We start from the raw sequence: 21,647 nt of genomic DNA, 5'->3' as shown, positions 1-21,647 counted from the left end.
TATCCGATGGAAGTTGTGTATTGCAGGTCCAGTGCAGTGTATATTGTGGTGGTGGTGTGTCCGCGTGTATAATAAATAAATCTCATACCCCACCCAGAACTTTGCAATCTTATACAAACCGGGAGGCGTTGTAAAGAAACCGCTACATATTCTCTATTGCAATATAAACGCAAAATTTTGGTTCTCGTGGATAAAAGGTAGCAGGTCACTAACTGACGTCTCCTCAATGTTTGGCATCGACTTCGAGATATCTTCAAGCGAAAAAGGTATGCTGCAAGAGAAATGAAATTATGAAGCTGAACTGAACAAATATCATTTAGGGGCATGAAAACTAGAGCCTATAAATTGTCGGGGAATAGACCTGGAATCATCATCCAGCAGGACCGAAAAGCTGGAGACGCTATTTGATTCTTCACGCAGCGTAGCTCTCATGCTTGATATGAACTATAGATAGTAAAGGAGATTAAACGAAGGTCGCTAGCATTTCGAACCAAACAGTGCAAGACTAAATGTATAAAGCCTATCGTCTTACCTCGGCAGATGTTACGTTTGTGCCATTTAAATCGTCCCAATACATACCGACTATCCGCTCTAGCTGCTGCAAACTGAGAGCCTAAACAAATAGCTAAATGAGTACGAAATAGTGTCAAAGAATCATGGACAAAGCGAACACTTACCGGGCAAATATCATTGCATATCTCTTCCCATGTCCTTATTGGCTTCAGAGAAATTACCTGATGAATGGAAGGGGGAGGGGGTATATTTGAGAAAAAAAAAGTATCAAAGTTTCATATAGTTCAGTTTGTGTACTAAGATTTGCTTCTTAAGGGGAAAATGATTCAAACCACAAAGTCAACAGCTTGTCTTATATGCCTCAGTGCTACCCATGCGGAGTCTGCAAACTGGGTCACAACAAATCATAATTAAAAAGGAATTATAAATTCTTTTTTAAGAAAAGGCATGTAAAAATGAGAGTTAAGAAAAACATGTTCTTGGTCCTAGTTTCAAAAACCTGTTATATCTCGAATTGTGACATAAAGTGCCTGATATATAGCCTAAAGTTTTATGAAATTTGTAACCCCACCGTGGTGAAATCCAAACCTAGGCTGACTAACAAGCCACCCATAGCTCCACATTTCCTATTGCAAAGTGGAGTGGGCAAGGACAACAAAGCCCCTTCTTGATAGCTTGGGTGCAACATTTTAAAATTGGGTTTTGTTAAACATTAAGAACAGTGAACGGTGTTCTTATGTAATTATGTAATTTACCCTTCACGATGTATCCTACTACAGCAGAATAAATAAGTGAACCACCTCTTGACTGACGTCATTGCACCAATATCTTAGTTGAGTTAGCCCATCTTTGATGTATTGCCCATTGCTAAAGGAACAGCACTCACGCCTCAAGAGAAGCCTGTTTTCAAATAAGGAAGAGAACGCTCCAGGAACAGAAGTGAACTGCTCATACTTCCAAGAAGAAAATATGATAGGATGACTCAAACTTACCTGTTAAATAATTGCACATTGACCATAGAAAATATTTGGGTAAGCAATTTGTGGACCAAAATTGAGGGGACCTACAAAGTAACCACATTAACATTGTTTTTAAAATACTGCAAATGGATACTGCATTGATGATTGTGCTCTTAGCACCTACATGATTGGCTCTGAGAACATGCAAATAGCTATTGAAGATTTTCACGATGCTCAGCCAATGCATGAGTTGGTCCTGTTGGCCCAAGCCACTAGCAGGAGACATCAAGGCCTTTGCTTGATTTGAGTAAGTTCTTGGATCCTAAAGATTTAGAAATTCCACAGATTTTCAATAGGAATAGTTGACAGTGGATGGTTCCTTTGCTCAAGAAATGAGGTACCTGTATGCACAACTCAAGTAATGGGTTTAGCTCCTTTTTCATTTTGTCGCTTATCACTCCATACACCTTTTCAATCTGATCCACTAGCTGCTGCTTGAAGAGCAAAGCCGGATATCTTGCTTCAATTTGGTGAAACGCGGTAGCTCCATCCACTGATTGAGCACTGAGACAAGCAAGTCCACTGCTTGAAGTTTGATTGGCTTGAAAAATCCTTTCACAGGAAAACCTTCGTCTATGTGAAGTTGAGACAGTTGCCCTGGAAGCTTTAAATGAGCGTTGCAGGAGAACTGACAATGTGGATAAGTTGGACAGCCAGTAGGCCAAGCCTCTCGTATCATGTTGAGCCTTGAAGTAAGAACATTGATAAATATTACAGGTACTGGAAAATTGGATGCATAAAGCTGTATCATATAGAATCATAAGGTGCAGGCTGCAGAGTATGAGCTACTGGAGTACCACTACTCTACAGCATAAGGAACTTGAAAAACTCAAGTGTTACAAACCTCAGTTGCTGAGTTTACAACTTGTATAATACTGTCAAAGACACTTGTCTTTGCTTCTTCAAAAGATCTCCAATGAAGAAGACAATAGTATATAAGATAAGCAGCAATAGGTTTTCTCCCAGAGAATCCAAGATACTGGGTAATATATTTGAGCAATAACTGCTGATGATTCTGGGGTTGCTGGTGCTGAGAAGGATACCAAAAATAAACAGAGCTACCATTCAATGCTGAGGGTTTACGATAGAATGAACTACTAGAGAATAGCAAACACACACCTGATATACTTCATTAAATAACCTTTGCCCATTTTCATAATCCTTGTGGTTAATCAAATCAAGGGAACTACCCTGCATTGTTTAAAATAAAATATGCGCTAGATCAATTGACTTGTAAAGTAAAAGGAATGAGATGCAGCCGTGTTCGAGGAAAAAGATGGTTAAACTACCATTGAGGGTCTCGTTTCTGTTGGACCGGTTGAGGACTTCATTTCAGCATATGCTACGTTGCCATTTAAAATATGACCACTTTCTTGACATCTCTGTTGAAATGCATCTACCAGTTCAGATTAGAATATTATCAGCAATTCAAATTGAGCACTACTGAAGATATATTACATGGATCATACTGATTTTAGAGCATGCAGCTTGAGAAGACTTTGCTGTGGATGGAGGAGTTGCAATTGCTTGTTGACGAAGCAATTGATTTTCAGCCTCTAAGTTGGCAGCTTTCCCTTCTAACCTGTATTTGTGGAAGGACAGAGACAATTTATAATTGGCCACGAATAAGCACGATGAAGACAAATGAAATGAATTACCGCAACAGAGAGTTATTTGTCTAAGGTAAAATACCTTTCTAAGTTCCCTCGAAGCTCAGTAACAAGTATAGCAGAATCTTCAACCTTCTTCACCAAGTCATCATTCCTTTTTAGGAGGTTTTCATTTCTCCTCATTAGATCTTCATTTGTTCCATGAGCTTCAGTATGTGCATTCTTGACACCATCGCCATCTTGTTTGTCCATTACAAAGTTAGACAGTCTAGATATGGCATCTACTTGAAGCCTAATTGATACAGATATTAGTCTCTGAAATGATGACGAATGATTCTGTAATGATGGCATTGTAGTCGACAATTGGAGAAAGATATTTAAGATACCAACTTTTGGACAGTATCTTGAAGCTGGTGGGCCCTGTATTCGCTATCCCTAACTTTCTTAAATAATACATCGTTTCTCTCCTGAGCTTCAACAAGGGACCTCTTGATTGCTTCATTTTCTTGTCTTTCAGCTTCCAAAGAAGCTGCCATATTCTCCTTAAGCCTGTTACAGGGCAAAAACAACACTACAACTTCATAACGTTGCATAGTAGTAATGAACAAAAGGAAGAACTATTTAGGTTAAGCAAAAAAAGGAGGAAATGCACAAAACTAGGTATTGTGATGCATGCCACATAGCCCTATATTGATGAACTGTTTCCATCTACCTTAGATATTCATAAATGCACTTCTATTTTTACTTTCTACTGTTACCATTCCTTCAAATTCAATTCTTGCGAGACCCAAAGACATTCTGCATGCACGTGGCACATATGAGCCGATGAATGTCTCCCTTTGCATGTATATCTTTTTAGAACATCTGACCCTGATCCATTCTAATGTTATCTAAAAGGTAGTAGAGTGTCTGATCATGACAATATAATTGTCAAGCTATGTTTAGTTAAAGAGACAACTAGGTGCTAAGTGCTATATTAGCAGCATGCCTCATACACATGCCTCATACCACCGATCTTATAGCATGGGAAGAAAAATCGATGAATTTGACACAACTATTCAGATACTTAGGAGGTTTAGTAAAATGGGGTGATCATTTGAAACATTTCATTTCAGGAAAGAAAACAAACATCTCATGCTGGAAAGGGAGAACTACATGCAAACATCTCATGCTGAAAAGGGAGAACTACATGCATGTACTTGTAATATAATATCTATAAAAAAAATTGTTTAAGGTACATACAAATTTATAGTGTTTTGAAGATGCTCAACTTTTTTGTTGGCTTCTTCAGTTTTCATCAGTAACTCTTCATTTTTGTATTCACTCTCAGTAAGTGCTTCCTTCAGGGCATCCTTCTCACGTTTCTCAGATAGCAGCAAAGTGTCTTTTGCTGTGTTATCACCAAGCCTGAAATCGATCATCAGTTATCATGGCTAGCAGTAGCATCTACATTTACGTAAACATGCTCGCTAACTACAAGCAAGCATCCCCATTCCCCAGTGCCAAACACAGCTTAAATAATGTTGGCAATGGAGGTAGGATACGCGCGTGCGCGCGCACACACACACACACACTTCCCAGGTATGCTGTACATCTACTATAGCTAGATCATCTACCAACTCCTACTCTACTCATTACAGTCTACATTTGCTGATCAAAACTTGTCAAACAAAAGAGTAAGGTGTTGTCCTTCCTATATTATATGATAGAAGCAGCAGCTACTAGTACTAATGAGGTTGACTGAACACAGGGATTACTTATCTGTCAAATAAAACAACAGTCATATAGAGTACCTTTGTACATTTCCTTGAAGAAGACTGATTTTTCTGTCAACGTCCTCAAGCTTGTTTAGTAACTGCAAATTTCTTTCTTGAGTTTCAGCTTGTGCCTTCATGGTTGCATTGTTTTGTTCACGTTCTCTCAACAGTAAAGCCTCTGCAGTAGATGTGTTTTCCTGAAGCCTGTACTCATGGTAAAGATATGGAGTTGATACAAAAATTAAAGCAGATATATTTCTGACAGAATTCATGTCCTAGAGGTTACTAGGTAGACAATAAGGAACGATTATGGACCTCTCCACAGTTAGCTGAAGCTCAAGAGTATTTTTATCACAATCCTGAATTTTCTTGATCAACTCTTCATTTCTCCACTGAATTTCAGTTAGAACTTTCTTGGTCGTCTCATGTGCCTGTTTCTCTGATAATAATATTGTGTCTCTGGCAGTAGATTCTGCTTCAAACCTTTCAAAATCACACTGAAAAGTCACTATCACAGTGTAATGATGATATCGAAAAAGAAGTTGGGGCACGTCCTCTGAAGAAAAAGCATCAGACCTCTTGATGGTATCTTCCAATTGTTTTCTTATTTCCTGGGACTTCTGTGACTCGTGTACTAATTCATTAATTGTTTTCTGGGCATTAGCCAGTTCTTCTTTGGTCGTTTTGTTTTCTTGTCTTTCTACTGCCAACAAAGAGTCTTTCTCTGCTGTGCATTCTTCTAGTCTATGAGTAAAGAGAAAAAAATCCTCAAGCAAAGGGCAGATCACAAATGCTTGTAACAAATGAAATCTAACCTGTTAAGTGAATCCTCAAGCATATTGACTTTTTTAGCTGAATCCTCAAAACTTGTCACTAAGTCTCGGTTTCTCCCTCGTGCTTCAGTTAGTGCTTTTGTAGTGCAGTCAAGATTCTGCTTTGTCTTAAGAAGCAAAGATTCCCTTGCTGTTGCATGTTTCTCAAGTCTAATTCATTAAGGAAAAGGGAATATGTATTAGCTCACAAAGTTGAAAGAGAGGAGTAGCTCTCTCTTTTTTTTGGAATGAGAGGAGTAGCTCTCTTAAGTTGCAGACATTGCATTATTCTTGAGTAAAGAAAACTCAGCTACAGATAGTGGCAGCGAGATAAGAACCTCTGAGCATTCTCCAGCATCTTGTTTATAGTTTTCTCACTATCATCAACTTTCCTAAGCAATTCCCCATTTCTTTCCTGAGCTTTGGAAAGTGCTTGTTTGGTTTGATCATGCTCCTGCCTTTCTGCTACATATAAGGCATCCCTTGTGCTTGTGTTGTCCTCACACCTGTATTCAGCGAGTGAAAATTCTAACACTACTAGCTTGCTATATTTAAGACAGGAATAAAGATGTGAAGAGAGGCAGAGCCTGTATTGCTAAGGCATACCAACAGGTACACGACAGCACCCCACCAAACTATGATCAATCCCCTATACTGTGTACACCTAATTGCCATGACCCTCTTCAGTTTCTTTTGGCTCTTGGGAACTCATTTGAAAGAGTTGGACTCCGGATAAATGTCGCTTCTTCATATGGTTGGTTTCCCATAAAACAAATGTTGGTTTGGGCTGACCAGCTGGCTCCCCGGGGTTTGCAGCATCCCCCTTGCTGCCCATTGTGTGATCAGGAAGGTGAAATTTCTCTTGGTGGTTTTGGTTTGGGCTGCTACAAAGGGTGGGGCTCCAGAACCTCTCCCCTCAGCTAGGAGAGTCTTCTTGGTGCCTCATGGTCTAGAATCAATGAAGGGTGGTTACTGGTTAGGCAGGTTTGTCAAGGTCTAAATTATATTATATTTTTCAAATTTTGGACCATTTGGATCATCGTAATCGCTGTTTTTTTTATGGGGCCTCACCAAATCTTGAGAGCATCATGCTGTTGGCTGCTGAGGAGATGAGATAATGGGATTTGGCAGGGGCTAAGGGCATTACTTTCCTAGCTGCCTTGTCTCTTGAGGGGACTTAGAGATGTTTTATTCCTCCCGGTAGTGTTTTGTGGTGTATCATGGGCACTGTAGTTGTTTGAGAGTGGTGGAGTGTGTTTTGTAGGGGTTTCTCTACCCAGTTTTTTCTTTTTAATATAATGATTCGCAGCTCTCCTGCATGTTCAAGAAAAAAAGTTTTATATTATACTTTTAATCCTTTATCTTCAAAGAGGCGTTGATACTGAACCTATGGAAATTCCTTTGCTGTTTCAGGAGACCGCAACATCCATCAATATTTTAAATACCTTGCTCACAGATATTCTAAAATCTTGTTGTTGCACCATTCCATGAATGCGTGTATGTTGAGGGATGGGGGTTCAGGAGAAAGTACAGCATGCAGCAACATGAAAGGTAGAGTTCAGATGCATGCAAATTGTGTATATGAATAACCAGAACGTCAATTCTTAACATTCCATTCAAACAAAAGAAAAATAACTCATACCAGCAGCAATTGTTGAAGTATGGTAGCATCAAGTAATTAACGTAACATGAGAAGTCAACCTTTTCAAAGAATCTTGAAGCAGATCAATTGTCTTATTGGCATCTTCAAATTTCTTCTGCAGTACTTCAATGCCCTGTTGTGCTTCAGCTAATTGTGAAATTATTGCAGTATTCTGTTGTTTCTCAGATAACAATGAAGTCTCCAAAGTTGTTGCAGTTTCTTCAAGTCTATGTTAATTAAAAAGAATAATCAGCATTATTGTTTTAGGATTATGATAGTATAAATATAGTAACAAAATTGCAGAACTGAAGTCAAGCATGAAGTGAAACCACTTGTCACTCCAAAAAAATAGTTTTCCAACAACAGAAGCAAATGCACTTGGATGCACTTGGATATCTAGACCAGCCCATGGCCAGTCAAGTACCTGACCTCTCTTTGTGCATCTTTGAGAAAAAGAATTGCTAATCGAAGAACAGTGAAGGAGGCCCTAGGAGATAACACCTGGGTTCATGTCATTAGAGGTGGACTGTCAGCGGAGGCATCATCTGAATACCTCCAGTTTTGGTACCTTCTAATAAGTTTTGTGATAGTTAAGCCTAGCTACTTGTATCTTACTCTCTGCAGTTACTATTCACTGTCTAGTAGTTTTCAGGTGGCATAGCAGCCAAGTTTAGTATCTACTTTTGCTAAGGAATATGCTGTAGTAGGTGGCTGTCCACTCTGCTATATAAGCAGTGGCAGACCATCTTGTATCCCAAGTCTTGTAAGTGTTTTTCAGATTCAATCCAAGCGGCCTAGTGGCCAAGCTACCCTCTGGGCCTTTACCCAAATCTGAGACCCATTTTGTTCTATGTCTGGGCAACATTTTGAACTCACCCCCACAATAGATGACCAGCATATATGGATGTCATCCTTATCCAGTGAGTTCACAACAAAATTAGCCAACCATCATTTCTTTATGGGATCAGTGGAATTAGGGACATGGAGGGAAATATGGAAGACCTGGGCTCCACCTGGATGCAGATTCTTTGTTTGATTGGCCTCCTTAAACTGTTGTTAGATGGCTGAACGTTTTCCCACCATGGACTTGATCACCTGGAGCGCTGCCCACTGTGCGACCAAGAGGAAGAGACGGTGCAACATTTACTCACTTCTTGTGTGTTTGCAAGGAGTGAGTGGTTTTCAGTGCTATCAATAGTTGGACTGCAGCACTAAGCTCCAGGCTTGGAGGACTACAAGTTTATAGATTGGTGGTGTCATGCTTTAGCTTTACAGATGGCTCCCAATTTATCTCGCAAGGGCTTCAACTCCTTGGCTGTTTTGGTGGCATGGTGGATTTGGAAACATACAAATGGCTGTATATTTGAGGGTTTGTCTCCTAATCTTTCTGCCATCTTGTGGTGTATTAGAGGTGAGGCAATGTTATGGTGTATGGTGGTGGTGGGAGCCGAAGGGCTCCGAAGCATATGGCCATAATTGTTTTGCCCACGGTCGCTAGTTGTGGTTAAAGTTTGCTGGTGAATCCTTTTTGTAACTTGTTTGCTCCTATAGGGGTTGTACGAGTCATCTAGGCTCCTTTCATTTTAATATTAGTGATATGCAATTCTCCTGTGTGTTTGAGAAAAAGCATGAAGTGAAGTCAAGGACAGGAAAAAGCAACATTACGGATCACCTTTGGATGTCGTCTTTGAAGTTATTAATGTTATGTTCAGCTACTTCAATTTTATTGAGTAGTTCCTCATTTTTTACATGAGCTTCAGTGAGTGATTTCTTGGTTGCTTCACTTTCTTTTCTTTCTGCAAGCAAAGTAGCTTCTCCCTCAATTAAACTTTCTTGCAGCCTGTGATCATGAAGAAGAAAAGATAATGAGCTTTAAGTCAACCAAATAGTCCTACAATTCTTTGAGGTTGCCAAGAATTGCACAGATAATAAGACTGAAAATTTTGTAAGATCATGAGTTAGGACAAGCTTATATTTCTTACTAAACCAAAATGACCTTTGCACAGCAGTCTGAAGCTCTGTGGATTTCCCGTTGGCATTTGCAATTTGTCTCAGTAATTCTTCAACCCTCTGGTGTGCTTCATTTAGTTCCCTTCCAATTGTAGTGTTTTGTTCCTTTTCTTTCATCAATGAAGACTCCAGTTCAGTCACATTCTTTTCAAATCTGTATTCAACAGACAGGAGGAAAGTTGTTTTTTTTTTCCAAAATAGAAAGGATGAGACTGGATTTACTTGGTTATGGCACAGCATATTCTACAGTGCACAAAATGGAACTAAAAGAAAGGTTGTTTAATTGTATCGGTGGTCCTTTGTGAATTAATAGAAAATATGTTCTCCCGAATTTCAACTCTCTATTATTTCTTCATTTATATCTTGAGCTTCAACGAGTAATTGAAAACCAGACATCAGTTATATTTGCATTCTTTAGGTCTGTGAGGATGTGGCAAAACGGAATATTATGAGATCAGCAAAGAAACAAACTAGTATTGGGAGGTCCTCACTCTATCATAGCAATCACCAAGATAATGAAGTGCATGTGAACAGTTTCCTGAAGCAGACATTTGTTTACCAGAGTATTTCATTTCCTTGCTACCACTTCATTTCACTTTTGAGTTCAGGCTATTATGATATTATTTACAACTTTACATGTTAATATCTTTCAGCTGGAAACCATACTTCCTCTTTCTTTACATAAATTTTGACTTTTAATCTGAATTAACATGACAAAAGAGCTCGGATAGTCCATAATTGTAAGTATAATCCGTGCTGCTGTTAGTTTTCTGTTACTTTGAGAGTTTGAGTCAAGTCAATGAGTCAGTCTATACTCTATACCTTAGATTGCGAGTTAGTTAAGTCTTAGGCTGCAAGTTTTAGTCAAGTCAAGCCAAGTCTTGAATTAGCTAGCTGTAGCTTTCACCAGGCCCAAAAAACAGACTCTCACCTCTCACTCACGTGAAACGCAGCAGAAAACAGCAGCTGCACATACCGCTATAACAATACAACGGTAATTTTCTACTATAGTACTGCAATCTCACTAAAAAAAAACTATAGTACTGCAAACAGAATTCAATCAACCAACAAATCAAGAGTACATTCAATTGTTATCTTAGTATCGCAATGAGGTTTAGCAATGGCAAATCAGATCCTAACAGTATGCAATGTCAACATCCCTTTTCTGTCAGAGCTTTGCATAAAATATGTGTGACTGCATCAGTATCCATGTGTGATACATGTGCTCACGGAAAGGTTTTGTGGATAAATTGCATCTGAGGTTTCAAAACAGTCCCTTTTCTGTCAAAGTTTTGCATAAAAGTAACAATATTAAGGCATACATCCTATTATAGTGAAAGGTTTAGAATTTTGAAGTCCTATTCTGAAAGCAATGCTAGTTTTTAGTATTGACAACTTAAAGATACTTAATTCAAAACCCTTGGCTAGAACCAAAGAAACTTGGCATGGTCTACTAAGGTCTAAAGTCATTGAGCAACTAACCTCTTTACAGTATCTCTAAGCTGCTCCATGTTTGCATCTGCAACCACAATTTTCTTATTCAGCACATCATTTTCTTCCCGAGTAACAATGAGTGCACTCTTAGTTGCACTGTTTTCTTCTCGTTCTCTTAATAGTAGTACCTGTCAGTTACAGTCATCCATAAAAAGAAAATATCATGACACAGATAAATAAGTAACTTCTACCGTCAGACTCTGATCAAACATGGGATATGTTTTGTAACCAGGCTATTCTTTTTACCATTCAGCTTGAAACAAATGCTGTCACTGAATCTGATTTGATGAAATTACAATGCAAAACTCAAATCCTTGCAGATATCTACAGTTGAGATATTTCATAAGTTGATTTAGGAAAAAAAGTACCTTCAACCCATCAACTTCATTAGTTAATACGGTGATCTTTTCTCTTTCTTGAGCTAAAGCTTCCTCAATAGCCTTTTTGGCTAATTCTCTTTCCTGCATCTCTATGGCTTCTTCAACCCGCTGCTCCATCTCACGAAGAGCAGCCTGTAGTTTGGAAATTTCTCTTGCCTTATTCTTCTCTAGATCAATCTGAAAAGTGAGACTATGTGAGCATAAATTCATCAGTTAATTTATCCACATTATCTTAAATTCGGAATTCAAGAGCAGCATCTACCCTAAGATTCTTTTCCAAGCCCAAACGGCTAGTCAGCTCTTCCACGTGCTCCTCAAGTTTCTCCTTCTCCACCTTCAGGGTTTCTGTGTCCCTTGCAGCCTACAAAAGGTGTCAACAAATAAAAGGGTGTACAAGTGAAATACAAAAGAATCAACATGATTAAAACATTGATACAATTACTTAAGTACCATTTTGAGCTTTCTGAGTTCTCCTCTAGCAATCCGTCTTCTCCATGCACACTGGTAAATTAGCACCGATCTTTTCATTTTAAGGTAATTCAAATGATCCCTATGGCAACGCCAACAAGCCTGCAAGCAACCATGCTCAGAGTGTCAGTTCAGAGATGAACAAGTAAAATCTGAATCTGTAAATTGGAAGTTATAACCAGCCTTCCCTTTAGATAAAAAGAATAGAATGAATCTGTAGTCTACCTGGACATAAGTAGAGGCTTTATTTTGTTTTCTGATAATGTATTCGTTATAAGCACCAAAGGCCCTTAACCCTGTCTGCAATGTAATGGCTGAAGAACATAGCTCTGAATAAGTCTTCCAAGCAAAATAGCAGCGGTAACTTTTCTGTATATGCAGTACTGCAGCTTGTTTTCTGAGGAAAACATGTAACTTGCAGGCCAATATCACTGCAATATATAATGGTACTCACTACTCAGTATATAATTCCACCTGAGATGAGCATTGTTTCCACTGGCGGTACCAACTAGCAGGACCTTACCTCTAACAAAAGATTGAAAAGATATTGATGTCATGCGTAATGCAAGGAATTGCTCACGAGCAACATGAGTGTGAAATCTATTCTGAATAGCTATAGCTGCTTTATTCCGCACTTCAGTTCTTCTAGCATCTAATTCAGCCATCTGACCAGCTCTCAGGAACACCTTTGTTCTTCCAATCTGTCATGCACATCAATAACTTAAATACCACAAGAAAGTTTTCATTTTCTCTGGGTATGCTGCAAGCAGACACCTCTGCCATGCAATTATGTAAAAGAACAAACCACAGAGGGGAAGTTACTAGTTGTGTCACATATTGTGATTGTTGCCAAGCAAAAGAAATGAAAATCAACAAAAGAGTAATGGCATCTGATGGAGTAGTTTATTAGTATTGAGTTGCATGCACCAACCAGTTCAACCCAAAAGCTTAAGCTGATGGGGAGAGGTGGGCAATTCACTTATATTCCAACACTCCCCTTCACGTGGAGGCTCCCAGGTCTCAGACGTGGAATAGGAGCGAGCAGCAATTATTTTATTTTAATTGCGCTAACCAGGATTCGAACTCGAGACCTCTGGCTTTGATACCATATTGAGTTGCATGTACCAACCAGTTCAACCCAAAAGCTTAAGCTGATGGGGAGAGGTGGGCAATTCACTTATATTCCAACAATTAGTTAACAGATGAATTTTTCAGTGTTTTGAATCAAAATCTGTTGGTGGTATAAAACAGTTTTTAGAAAAAAAAAATCTCATGGATCTTTATTATGTGCCACCTCATAGGCTGTAGGTACTCAACAAGGAAGCATTGCGTGTGTTACTTGACTGACTTTTTTTTGGAATAAATGGAAATGAAAAGAATGTAGGCATATAACATACATATAGGATTAGTTATAGCATTCTTCACCTGATAACCATGGAGTCCCATCTTGTCCAAAATCTTTTGGCATGTTATCTTTTCATTGTTTCTGTCAGATATAAGAAAAAAGAGTTATAACACGGGATAGAAATGGCAAAATTAGCAGATCTATTGAAAAATACTTTGTTACCAAACGGTGCGTTCACCTTTCTGTGAAAACTTCAGGAGCAAGAATGCAAAATCGACAGAGAAAATCATGAAATATTTTTCTTGTAGGATATCCAGCACAACTGATTCTAATAGCTTCAAGAACACCCTGAAATGCCAAAGAACCATTAGAGTATACAGTGGGGCTTTGTTTTATGGAAACTTTACCATTAGTGATCTGTTTCTTACTGAACACCGGAGTTGCTGCAGAACATTGATGTTCTCAAAAGTAGTAGGCTTAAGTTGATTGTTGGGCTTAATACATCTGATGTAATGAGGTTCCGTAGAACTCAAAGTCTCCATTAGTTCTTGGAGTTGCCACTGAGAGTTACGTGGAAGTATATCAGATATAAATGACACTAGCACACAATACCAACGACTTCACATGAAACATAACTTGGTGGTGGAACAAACTCATATGTTCTCTTACCTTTGTCTATAAAGTATCGAGTAATATGCATTTACTTTCTATATATGCCATTTCATAGTCTGCAAATATAGTAGCATATCTGTAACACACACATCCAAAATCCACTTATAGCTCTCGGCTCACCCAACAAGTGAGCCCTCACATGCATAGCACCACTATCACATTCGTCCTCACTTCGTGCAAAGGGTTAACTCAGAGGCGCTATGTTAGGAACACAAAGGATTATAAGCTGACCCTACCTACCTAAAATCCCCATGGATTAATCTGAACATTTTTTAACGCAGATTAATCTGAACATGACAAGGTAACTATTAATAGGCTGGGGCATTATAATTTATCCTTCCCTCTCTCAAATGATGACGTATGGAACTATACCTGGAAGTAAACCCAAAAACAAGATATGGAATGACACAGTCACATCTCTGTTCTAACACTTCTATATTGTACAGAAAGTTTGTTTTCTTGAATATGCAGAAGAAAATTAGCCTCAGAAACACATTTTGATAAAAGCATATGCCAAAAGAACCATCTTCAGTAAAAAGGGAAAAAAAAATCTGAGGTACCCTAAAGTCTAGAGTTGGGGCCAAATGGATCTCTAAGCAATTTTTAGTTCTCAAAAGAGAACCAAAGCCAAACTTCAGGTTGAAAAAAAATGGGACTTTGGTAAGGATTTTTTCTCCAGCACTGGCAAGGAATTGCAGGCATAATAACCGGGTAGGAGAATCATACCTTGAAGCGAGTAGCAATGGAAGACTTTGATGCTTTTGTGTTCTCCTCTAGTACTGATGGGAATAACCCTGACACAAAAGAGCACTTGGAAGCATTAAGTAATTCTTGATGTTCTACAACTACATAGTCTCTGTTTTTGTCCAGGAAATGATCAGATTGGTAAGTTACCTGGAAAATAAAATAAAAATCAAAGGAATGTACTCAAGCAAATGTACTGACAAGAATGCGAAAATTGCTTACTTCTCCTGCATAATGCTGTATGGTAAACGCAGTGCGAGAAAGCTTTGGTTTGCAAAATCTTTTGTTATTCCTGAATTTCTCATACAGCTTCTGAGAAAATGATTCATGTGTGCACTTAGGAAACATACTGGTGCATGGAGGATAAACCAAAAACCAAAGAACTTTTATTAGAAGAATTGATTTGGAAATAGAAATAAATAGTGCTCTTTATAGCATGAAATAGAAAAATTTACATCTGCCTTTTAAATTTCATGCAACAGAAGAAGTTCAAACTCACCAAGCTTCATCAAGCAGTGCAATAATTCCACCAGGCTTCTGAAAAATTTTAAAAAAGGAGATAGGAACATTGAACTTCAGAAAATATATATTTTTTAACCGTTAGAAAAGAAAATTTGCTATGAAAGTATAACAAGAGTAAACATTTACATTAGCCCTAGCCTGCCCACCACATTTATTTATTTTAGATGACCCCACATTGTTGCAAAGCACTTGTCACAACATTTCTAGTTCTTATAATGACATGTTTGAAAATACCAAATAACTCCAAGTCCACAAACCATAGTAATGCAGAATTATTCAAAGAAAACATATTGCGTAAATATCATAGCCACATCTGGTATTCAATGAAGTTTTTTATAACACACAAGCACATTGTATTTACATAACAGTACTATACTCACTGACATTATAGTTTTTTTTCTCGAACACGCAGGAGAGCTGCGTACCTTTTATATTAAGAAGGAAAAAAGGGGTACGGGAAACCCCAAAACAACAATATTTGATAAGAAAAAGAGAGGCAGGTAATAGAACTGTATTCACAAAGCTTCAAAATAGCCCATTCATAGGCCAATTTTTTCTTAAAAACTGCTTTGACTTTTGAGTGAATGTGTGGGAAAGTTTATTCTCAAAGAGTTAGATCAGGGTTAACAGCAGTATAATAGCACCACCACACCCTTCACAGTGCCCATATATGCAGAAACATAGAGAATTAGAGACTGCTTTTCCTCAATTAGATATTTTTTAGTTACTTTGCCTCAAGTTAAAAGATAAGATGCACTTAGCTGGCTATGATTTTAAGCAATACTTAAACCTCAAAGGTCCATCTAATAGCCAGCTCAGAGACTCCTGCTTGGCTAGAACCAAGTTGAGACACCTTCCTCTAACCTTATTCCCTACCCAATTCTACAAGCCATCTCGAAACAACAGTAATGTTTTAGTGATAAGTGATAATGACCATTATAATACTGGAAAGATGCATGGCTAAGCAGCTTAAAACTTAAATAAAACTAAAAAAGAGTCAAGAGCACCCCATACCTTCTCAATTAAGTCTAGAACATCTTGGTTGTCGACAAATTCTATGTAGCTCCAGTCGATCTGCTCCCTATTATACTCTTCCTGCTCCATTTTGAAGACATTCTGCCAAGACAAATACTAACTCTTTTACCAGCCCATAAAAGCAAAGAGAAATATAATATCGTGAACATCCACAGATACCTGATTAAAATGCTGTTGAAGTTTTTCATTGGTGAAATTGATGCATAATTGCTCAAAGCTGTTTCCATAGTATGAAAAAGAGTTAAAGACAAGACATCTATAAATGGTCTTCAATTGTACAATGGAATCACATTGTAATTAATAATTTACCTATTAGTCTTAAAACTTTCGAAACCATAGATATCAAGTACTCCAATCAATCGGTCAGAGGATGTATCTTGTCCTATGGAGGCATTTAGTCTGTTTACGAGCCTGCATATGGTACAATCAAATACACTTACAAGGCTGCACTGTATACATGATTTAGGAATGAAATACATAGTTGTTTTCACTACCAGTCAAATAGTCGAGAATATATTTGCTTTGCTAAGCCATCCCTGCTAACAGTAGCAGAATTAGGATCAACTATTGTGGTTATAACTCCTTCTGGTGTATTTATTTTCCTCTTTATTAATGCATTCTCCAGATTCCCACAATCACACCTGAAACAAGAATGACACAGTGCATCATAGGTTATAAATGTGAATGCATGCGCATTACAGTTTGTTTCCTTATCATACTCGCTTTCCTGTTTTATCTTTTACAAGAACGAAACAGAATTTGTGGAAAATTATAGAAACATGGAGGAAATACTAGGCATACATCAAGAGCTCTGCTGCTGCATTAAGATGGAACCTAGCTTTCTCGTCCTTTATTACAGATGAATCTACCTCTCTCCCTTTCACAAAACTGATGTTACCAAGATGGAGCACAGCAGCAACTACCCGGAATGTAGCCTCCTGTAATACAAACGTGTTTGCTTAAAAATCTATACACACATCTACATGTTCTACAATGAATTGAAAGATTCACAAACCAGAAACCTGTTCTTGCTCAGTAATGCCAACTGTATTCATTGCACTTCGTGTTGCAAGATATTCCTTAGCATCACTAATTTCGTCAAGTTTAATGCACGTGGATTGGTTGAGATAGTGGAATGATGATGGGTCAGCAAGCTTATAGCTTTTGATATCCTGCCAGCAGGGTATATATTCATCAGCAAACGAATCAGATTATCAGAGACACAGCCAATCATATTGAACTAGGAAAATTACCTCCGATGGTGCTGCACATAGGAAGTAAAAGCAATGGTAGTTTCTCTCTGGACTATTGATTTGGCAAACACGAGATCTTTCAAGCAAGTATGTTCTAATGGCAGCACCTGATATCTTCCCACTCTTGTCAAATTGGATTTCAACAAATTTTCCAAATCGACTTCATCATGTCATAGAAAATAAACAAGTGTTTGAGGAAATATTAAACAAGTGTTTCCTTAAATATGAAGGTTTAGTTCTATTCCATACTTAAAGAGTTTACTATGCCATACTAAATAATTTTCAAACCATTTTCTTCCAAGACTCAAAGTAGTGTAAAAAGATGACCTTGAGTTGTTGTTACGGACAGTCTTTGCATTGCCAAAAGCTTCAAGGACTGGATTAGACTGCATAAAAAGTATAATCATGTAAAACAGATCATTTTCAAGTGAAACTACAGGCACGTACTCTAAAGGCATCCACTGCCTTTTGGACATGCAGGGCACTGTTACTAACAACAACAACAAGTCTTGTAAGAAATTATGTTTCCTAACTTACTTCTAATACTTGTTGTTCAACTGTCCTCCCGCCTGTTCTAGACCGTCCGCCCAAAAAAGCAAGATATCTCATTAGCATCTTTGTGGTTTCAGTTTTACCAGCACCACTTTCACCACTCACCAAAATGGAGTTGCTCTTTCCCTCATTCATCATCTGCCTGTTTCCTTATCCAAAAGAATGTCACAAAAGGTTCCATCAGCCACATTGTACTTCATTCTAAGAAATCATTCACCATTGTTAGTCTGTTACTGTAGGCATTCACCTGTAAGAAACATCGGCAATTGCAAACACATGAGGGTCTAGCTCGCCAAAATTTGCACCTTTGTACTTCTCCATGGTACGGGGCTCAGAAAGATGAGGCAGACTTTGGAATGGATTAATTGCAATCAGAATATTGCCAGTATAGGTCTGTAACTCAGAAAATTTGGAATATTAGGAAAGAGGGGGGTGCAAATTTTTTGATTTAGCCGAACAAATACTCACATAAATTATATTTTTTGCATATCGAACAGCAAGATTATTTAGAACACCAGGTTCATGCAGGTATGATAGCCTTGTCATGTCATCAATGCCATCAGATGGCACTTCTGTGTCCTTTGGATGAATGTCTGATATGCTCACAATAACCTGGTTTCATGCAATAGAAGAAATGGCATGAGTTGTGCAACATATAACATATGAATAGATAAGCCTATCAAGCCAAATAAACAGGAGCAGGTTTGCATACCCTAATGCAGCTCACACCAAAATATGAAAAATCCCTTCTAATTATTTTATTCTTTAAAGAGGTATTATAATTATAGTTTTGTCAAATTAACTCTTAAATTCAGTAAATGATACACCCAGTTTGATTGCTCAAGATCCAAATCATGTACAGACTAGGTTTAGACATTGATCTCTATGAAAAATAATAGAATATGTGCTGCACACTGCACAGAACACTGTTGCACATCATAGTAATACAGTGTCGCCATCTGTTATGTTAGTGATGCAACTATGAATGGAGAGAGAGAGAGAGAGAGAGAGAGAGAGAGAGAGAGAGAGAGGTACTAGACCATGGAAGTTATAGGACACAAACACAAATTAGATGAGTCTTATTATGCGGAAATGGATGCACTACTAAATCATGTACGATCAACAAGCAACATCAGACATACATACCGTCTTTCCATTGGTAGTGTGGACATGGACATTTTGACCTTCATTTCGGAAAACCTCGCCATCAATCCAAGCTAAATCTTTATCCTCCAGCCATATATGGGAGCCTACAACAATCTTTAATGTGGCAGCCTGCACACAAGCCAAGTCAAAACCCCCAGCATGTCTGAAAAGTCTATGTTGATAGACAATGAATGTACATCTCTGTTAGAGTTCCATACAAAAAGTGCAAAAGGGCAAAACACGATAAAATTTAGGAAAAGACTCCTCCAATCCAAATTGTAAGTTGTTCTAGCTTTTCTAAGTACATAGCTTTTGCTAGCACCTAGATATACATTATGTCTAGATACATAGTAAAAGCTATGTGTCTAGAAAAGCCAGAATGTCTTATAATCTGGAATGGAGGGAGTACATATTACAATGTGTTTGAGAAAAACTACATATTATAACGAATGGCACATAGCATGATGCATGGATCACTGACGAAATTGGCTGAACCTATGATGCATGGATCATAGCATGAGGATAGGTATCACCACTCACCAGTCAAATGATGAAAGAAGGTTGTGATTCAGAAAAAGACCAAATGATACAGATTACAGAATTATTTTGTGCCAAAAAGCATAAAGTCAGAGCAAAACCATGAAAACTAGATTATACTGTTATTAAGCATAACGATGAACGTCACACCATAGGATCTAGGTCACAGATTAACTAAAATGACAACCAGTCATGAACAAGAAAATGCTAGCATTCAGTCAATAACTACTTGCCCACGACAATATTGACTGGTGAATGGTGATACCTATCCTCATGAGACTATTAACTACTACTACTAGTATACCATTAATTTCATGGCCAAACTTTAGTTTCAGATATTACTCGTTCTGGCTGGCATATACACTTATCAAGTCCATCATACCATAACAATGCCTAGAATTATGGACTCATCTCGTCAAATTGGATCACCCAGTGGGAGCGAAGTGGGTTAGGCTTTAACCCAAAGTGCATTTTAGCATGTGGCCCTGCTTACTGGTAGTCTACATACTCACCCATTGATCAAACACTCCAACTACATCAAATGAGGCTGATGATGGAATTCTGAAATTCGAACCAACTGGGTCAGTCTTACACCAAATCCTCCAAAACCGAACCTCTCGCCCTACCACGAAGGATCCAGAATCCAACGATTTCACCTTGCACTCGCCACACAAGCACACAAACAATATCCACAATTTCCTGCCTTAACCCGGTCCGACAACCTAGTGACGTGGCAAAACTGCACGACGGGGCGCGCGCGCACTGACACCGCACACGCCACCACCAACAAAAACAATGGAATCCATATCCATATGAGAACGAGAGCACAATCAACGAAACACCCACCATGCGTCACGCGATCAGCAAAATGCTACGGCTGTCGTCGGCGAGGTTGAATCGGGTTCGGCGGCGGCGTTGTCTCCTGCGCCGGTCGCCGGTCGCCTCGCCGCCACGTGGGCACGCCGTGCGGTCCGTCTAGAGCGCGTGCGGAGGCGCGCGATACCAGCAGCGGAGCGGGAGGCAGAGGGGAATGGGGCGCGAACCAGGCACCAGAGGCGATTCCTCATCCCCCTATCTATTTTTGGCGCTGGTGGGTTGGGGGTGGAGGGTGGTAGGAGTCTGATCGCTCGGGCCACGAGCGCGCGATTCGAGGCGGCGTGGCATTCGCCGGAAAACGGGGGGGAGAAGGAAGAGGGAGACGAGGCTGGCGGACGCAAGGTGAGGGGGAGGGAGAGCATTGGCAGGCGGTTGCGCTTGCGGCCCCTGCGGACTGCCGACTGCGCGGCTTGCAGGCAACAGCACTGGAGCAGGCATTGTGCCGTTGCCCGTTGGCGTGTCAGCGTGTGGGAAACTATTTTCGAAATCATGCCACGGCAAATGGCTAGTAGCTATATAAACGAATTTCAAAACCGCTCAGTTTTGCACTTAATACAAATTTTGAGATAAACAACAATAACATGGTATACATATAATTACATATATAAACACGAGAATAACTAGACTGCTTCGTGAACTGGCTATGGAAGTATGGAGCCATCTAAAACCAAACATTCCAATTTGTTTTGGTTTGAGGTGCGGAAAAATCGATTCTGACATGGACCGATCCTTCAGAGTTAAGACTACAACTTATTTCCACTAGGAAACATGTAGGACCAAACTGAGCTTTACCTTATATGTCTGTTAGATCATTTGTTGTGGATTATTCATAGCCCGTTTAAAATACTAATTCATATTTTTCTAAATTTGTTCTAAATTAAACGGTGTTTTACTATATCATAGACTTAATAACAGACGCAAAATAACACACGCAACAAGTTACAGAACAAGATCCGCTAAAAGAAAAAACAGCCACTGACGTTATCAATCCACAAGTGTGCATATATAATAATGAAACCTAAGGTAAATAAATGCGGTGCAACTTATGCCACACAGAATTACAGATATAAACAAAAAAAATGGGGTCGAGTATGAAGACGTGTTTAGTCGCAGCAACATTTGTTTTTTCATTCTTTCGATTTGCCCCTGTGCATACTCAATTGAATAATTATAAGACTTTGTATTTACTATGATTAGGAATCTGGTATAAACTAAAGGATAATCGGGTATTTTAGAGCTAGTATTCAATTTATAAGATAT

General features: G+C 38.8%; 1 protein-coding gene across 7 annotated transcripts; it reads right to left on the bottom strand.

Annotated features, from left to right (window-relative positions):
- LOC8061069 (myosin-17) lies at window positions 3-20,765 on the bottom strand. Of its 7 annotated transcripts, none has more exons than XM_021447430.1 (49): window positions 20,358-20,752; window positions 18,975-19,103; window positions 18,297-18,440; window positions 18,076-18,221; window positions 17,814-17,970; window positions 17,604-17,662; window positions 17,277-17,436; window positions 17,046-17,195; window positions 16,825-16,961; window positions 16,518-16,664; window positions 16,333-16,434; window positions 16,183-16,240; window positions 16,003-16,104; window positions 14,966-15,003; window positions 14,689-14,815; window positions 14,449-14,616; window positions 13,479-13,610; window positions 13,289-13,398; window positions 13,131-13,191; window positions 12,229-12,406; window positions 11,931-12,136; window positions 11,688-11,807; window positions 11,500-11,598; window positions 11,226-11,414; window positions 10,846-10,985; window positions 9,350-9,517; window positions 9,026-9,193; window positions 7,413-7,580; window positions 6,050-6,217; window positions 5,715-5,882; window positions 5,476-5,643; window positions 5,215-5,382; window positions 4,936-5,103; window positions 4,385-4,549; window positions 3,533-3,691; window positions 3,225-3,434; window positions 3,002-3,114; window positions 2,822-2,928; window positions 2,652-2,723; window positions 2,377-2,562; window positions 1,874-2,218; window positions 1,657-1,794; window positions 1,506-1,576; window positions 1,314-1,413; window positions 846-902; window positions 678-734; window positions 533-613; window positions 362-444; window positions 50-271 (listed from the first exon to the last, which is right to left on the bottom strand). In XM_021447430.1, the coding sequence occupies exons 1-49, from the start codon at window positions 20,358-20,360 to the stop codon at window positions 154-156; spliced, it is 6,468 nt and encodes a 2,155-aa protein (XP_021303105.1). In that variant the 5' UTR covers window positions 20,361-20,752; the 3' UTR covers window positions 50-153. The 7 variants fall into 7 exon arrangements, 6 of the variants coding, with proteins under 6 accessions (XP_021303105.1, XP_021303106.1, XP_021303104.1 ...); XM_021447431.1 differs by having other exon boundaries at window positions 2,822-2,914; window positions 2,991-3,114; window positions 20,358-20,751; XR_002447518.1 differs by having other exon boundaries at window positions 3-271; window positions 533-605; window positions 2,822-2,914; ... (1 more) ...; window positions 5,215-5,643; window positions 20,358-20,763.

This window comes from Sorghum bicolor, chromosome 9, assembly GCF_000003195.3.
Source record: "Sorghum bicolor cultivar BTx623 chromosome 9, Sorghum_bicolor_NCBIv3, whole genome shotgun sequence".
NCBI lineage: Eukaryota > Viridiplantae > Streptophyta > Magnoliopsida > Poales > Poaceae > Sorghum > Sorghum bicolor.
Note: the sequence above shows the minus strand (reverse complement) of the source record. Positions and strands in the feature narration are given on the sequence as shown.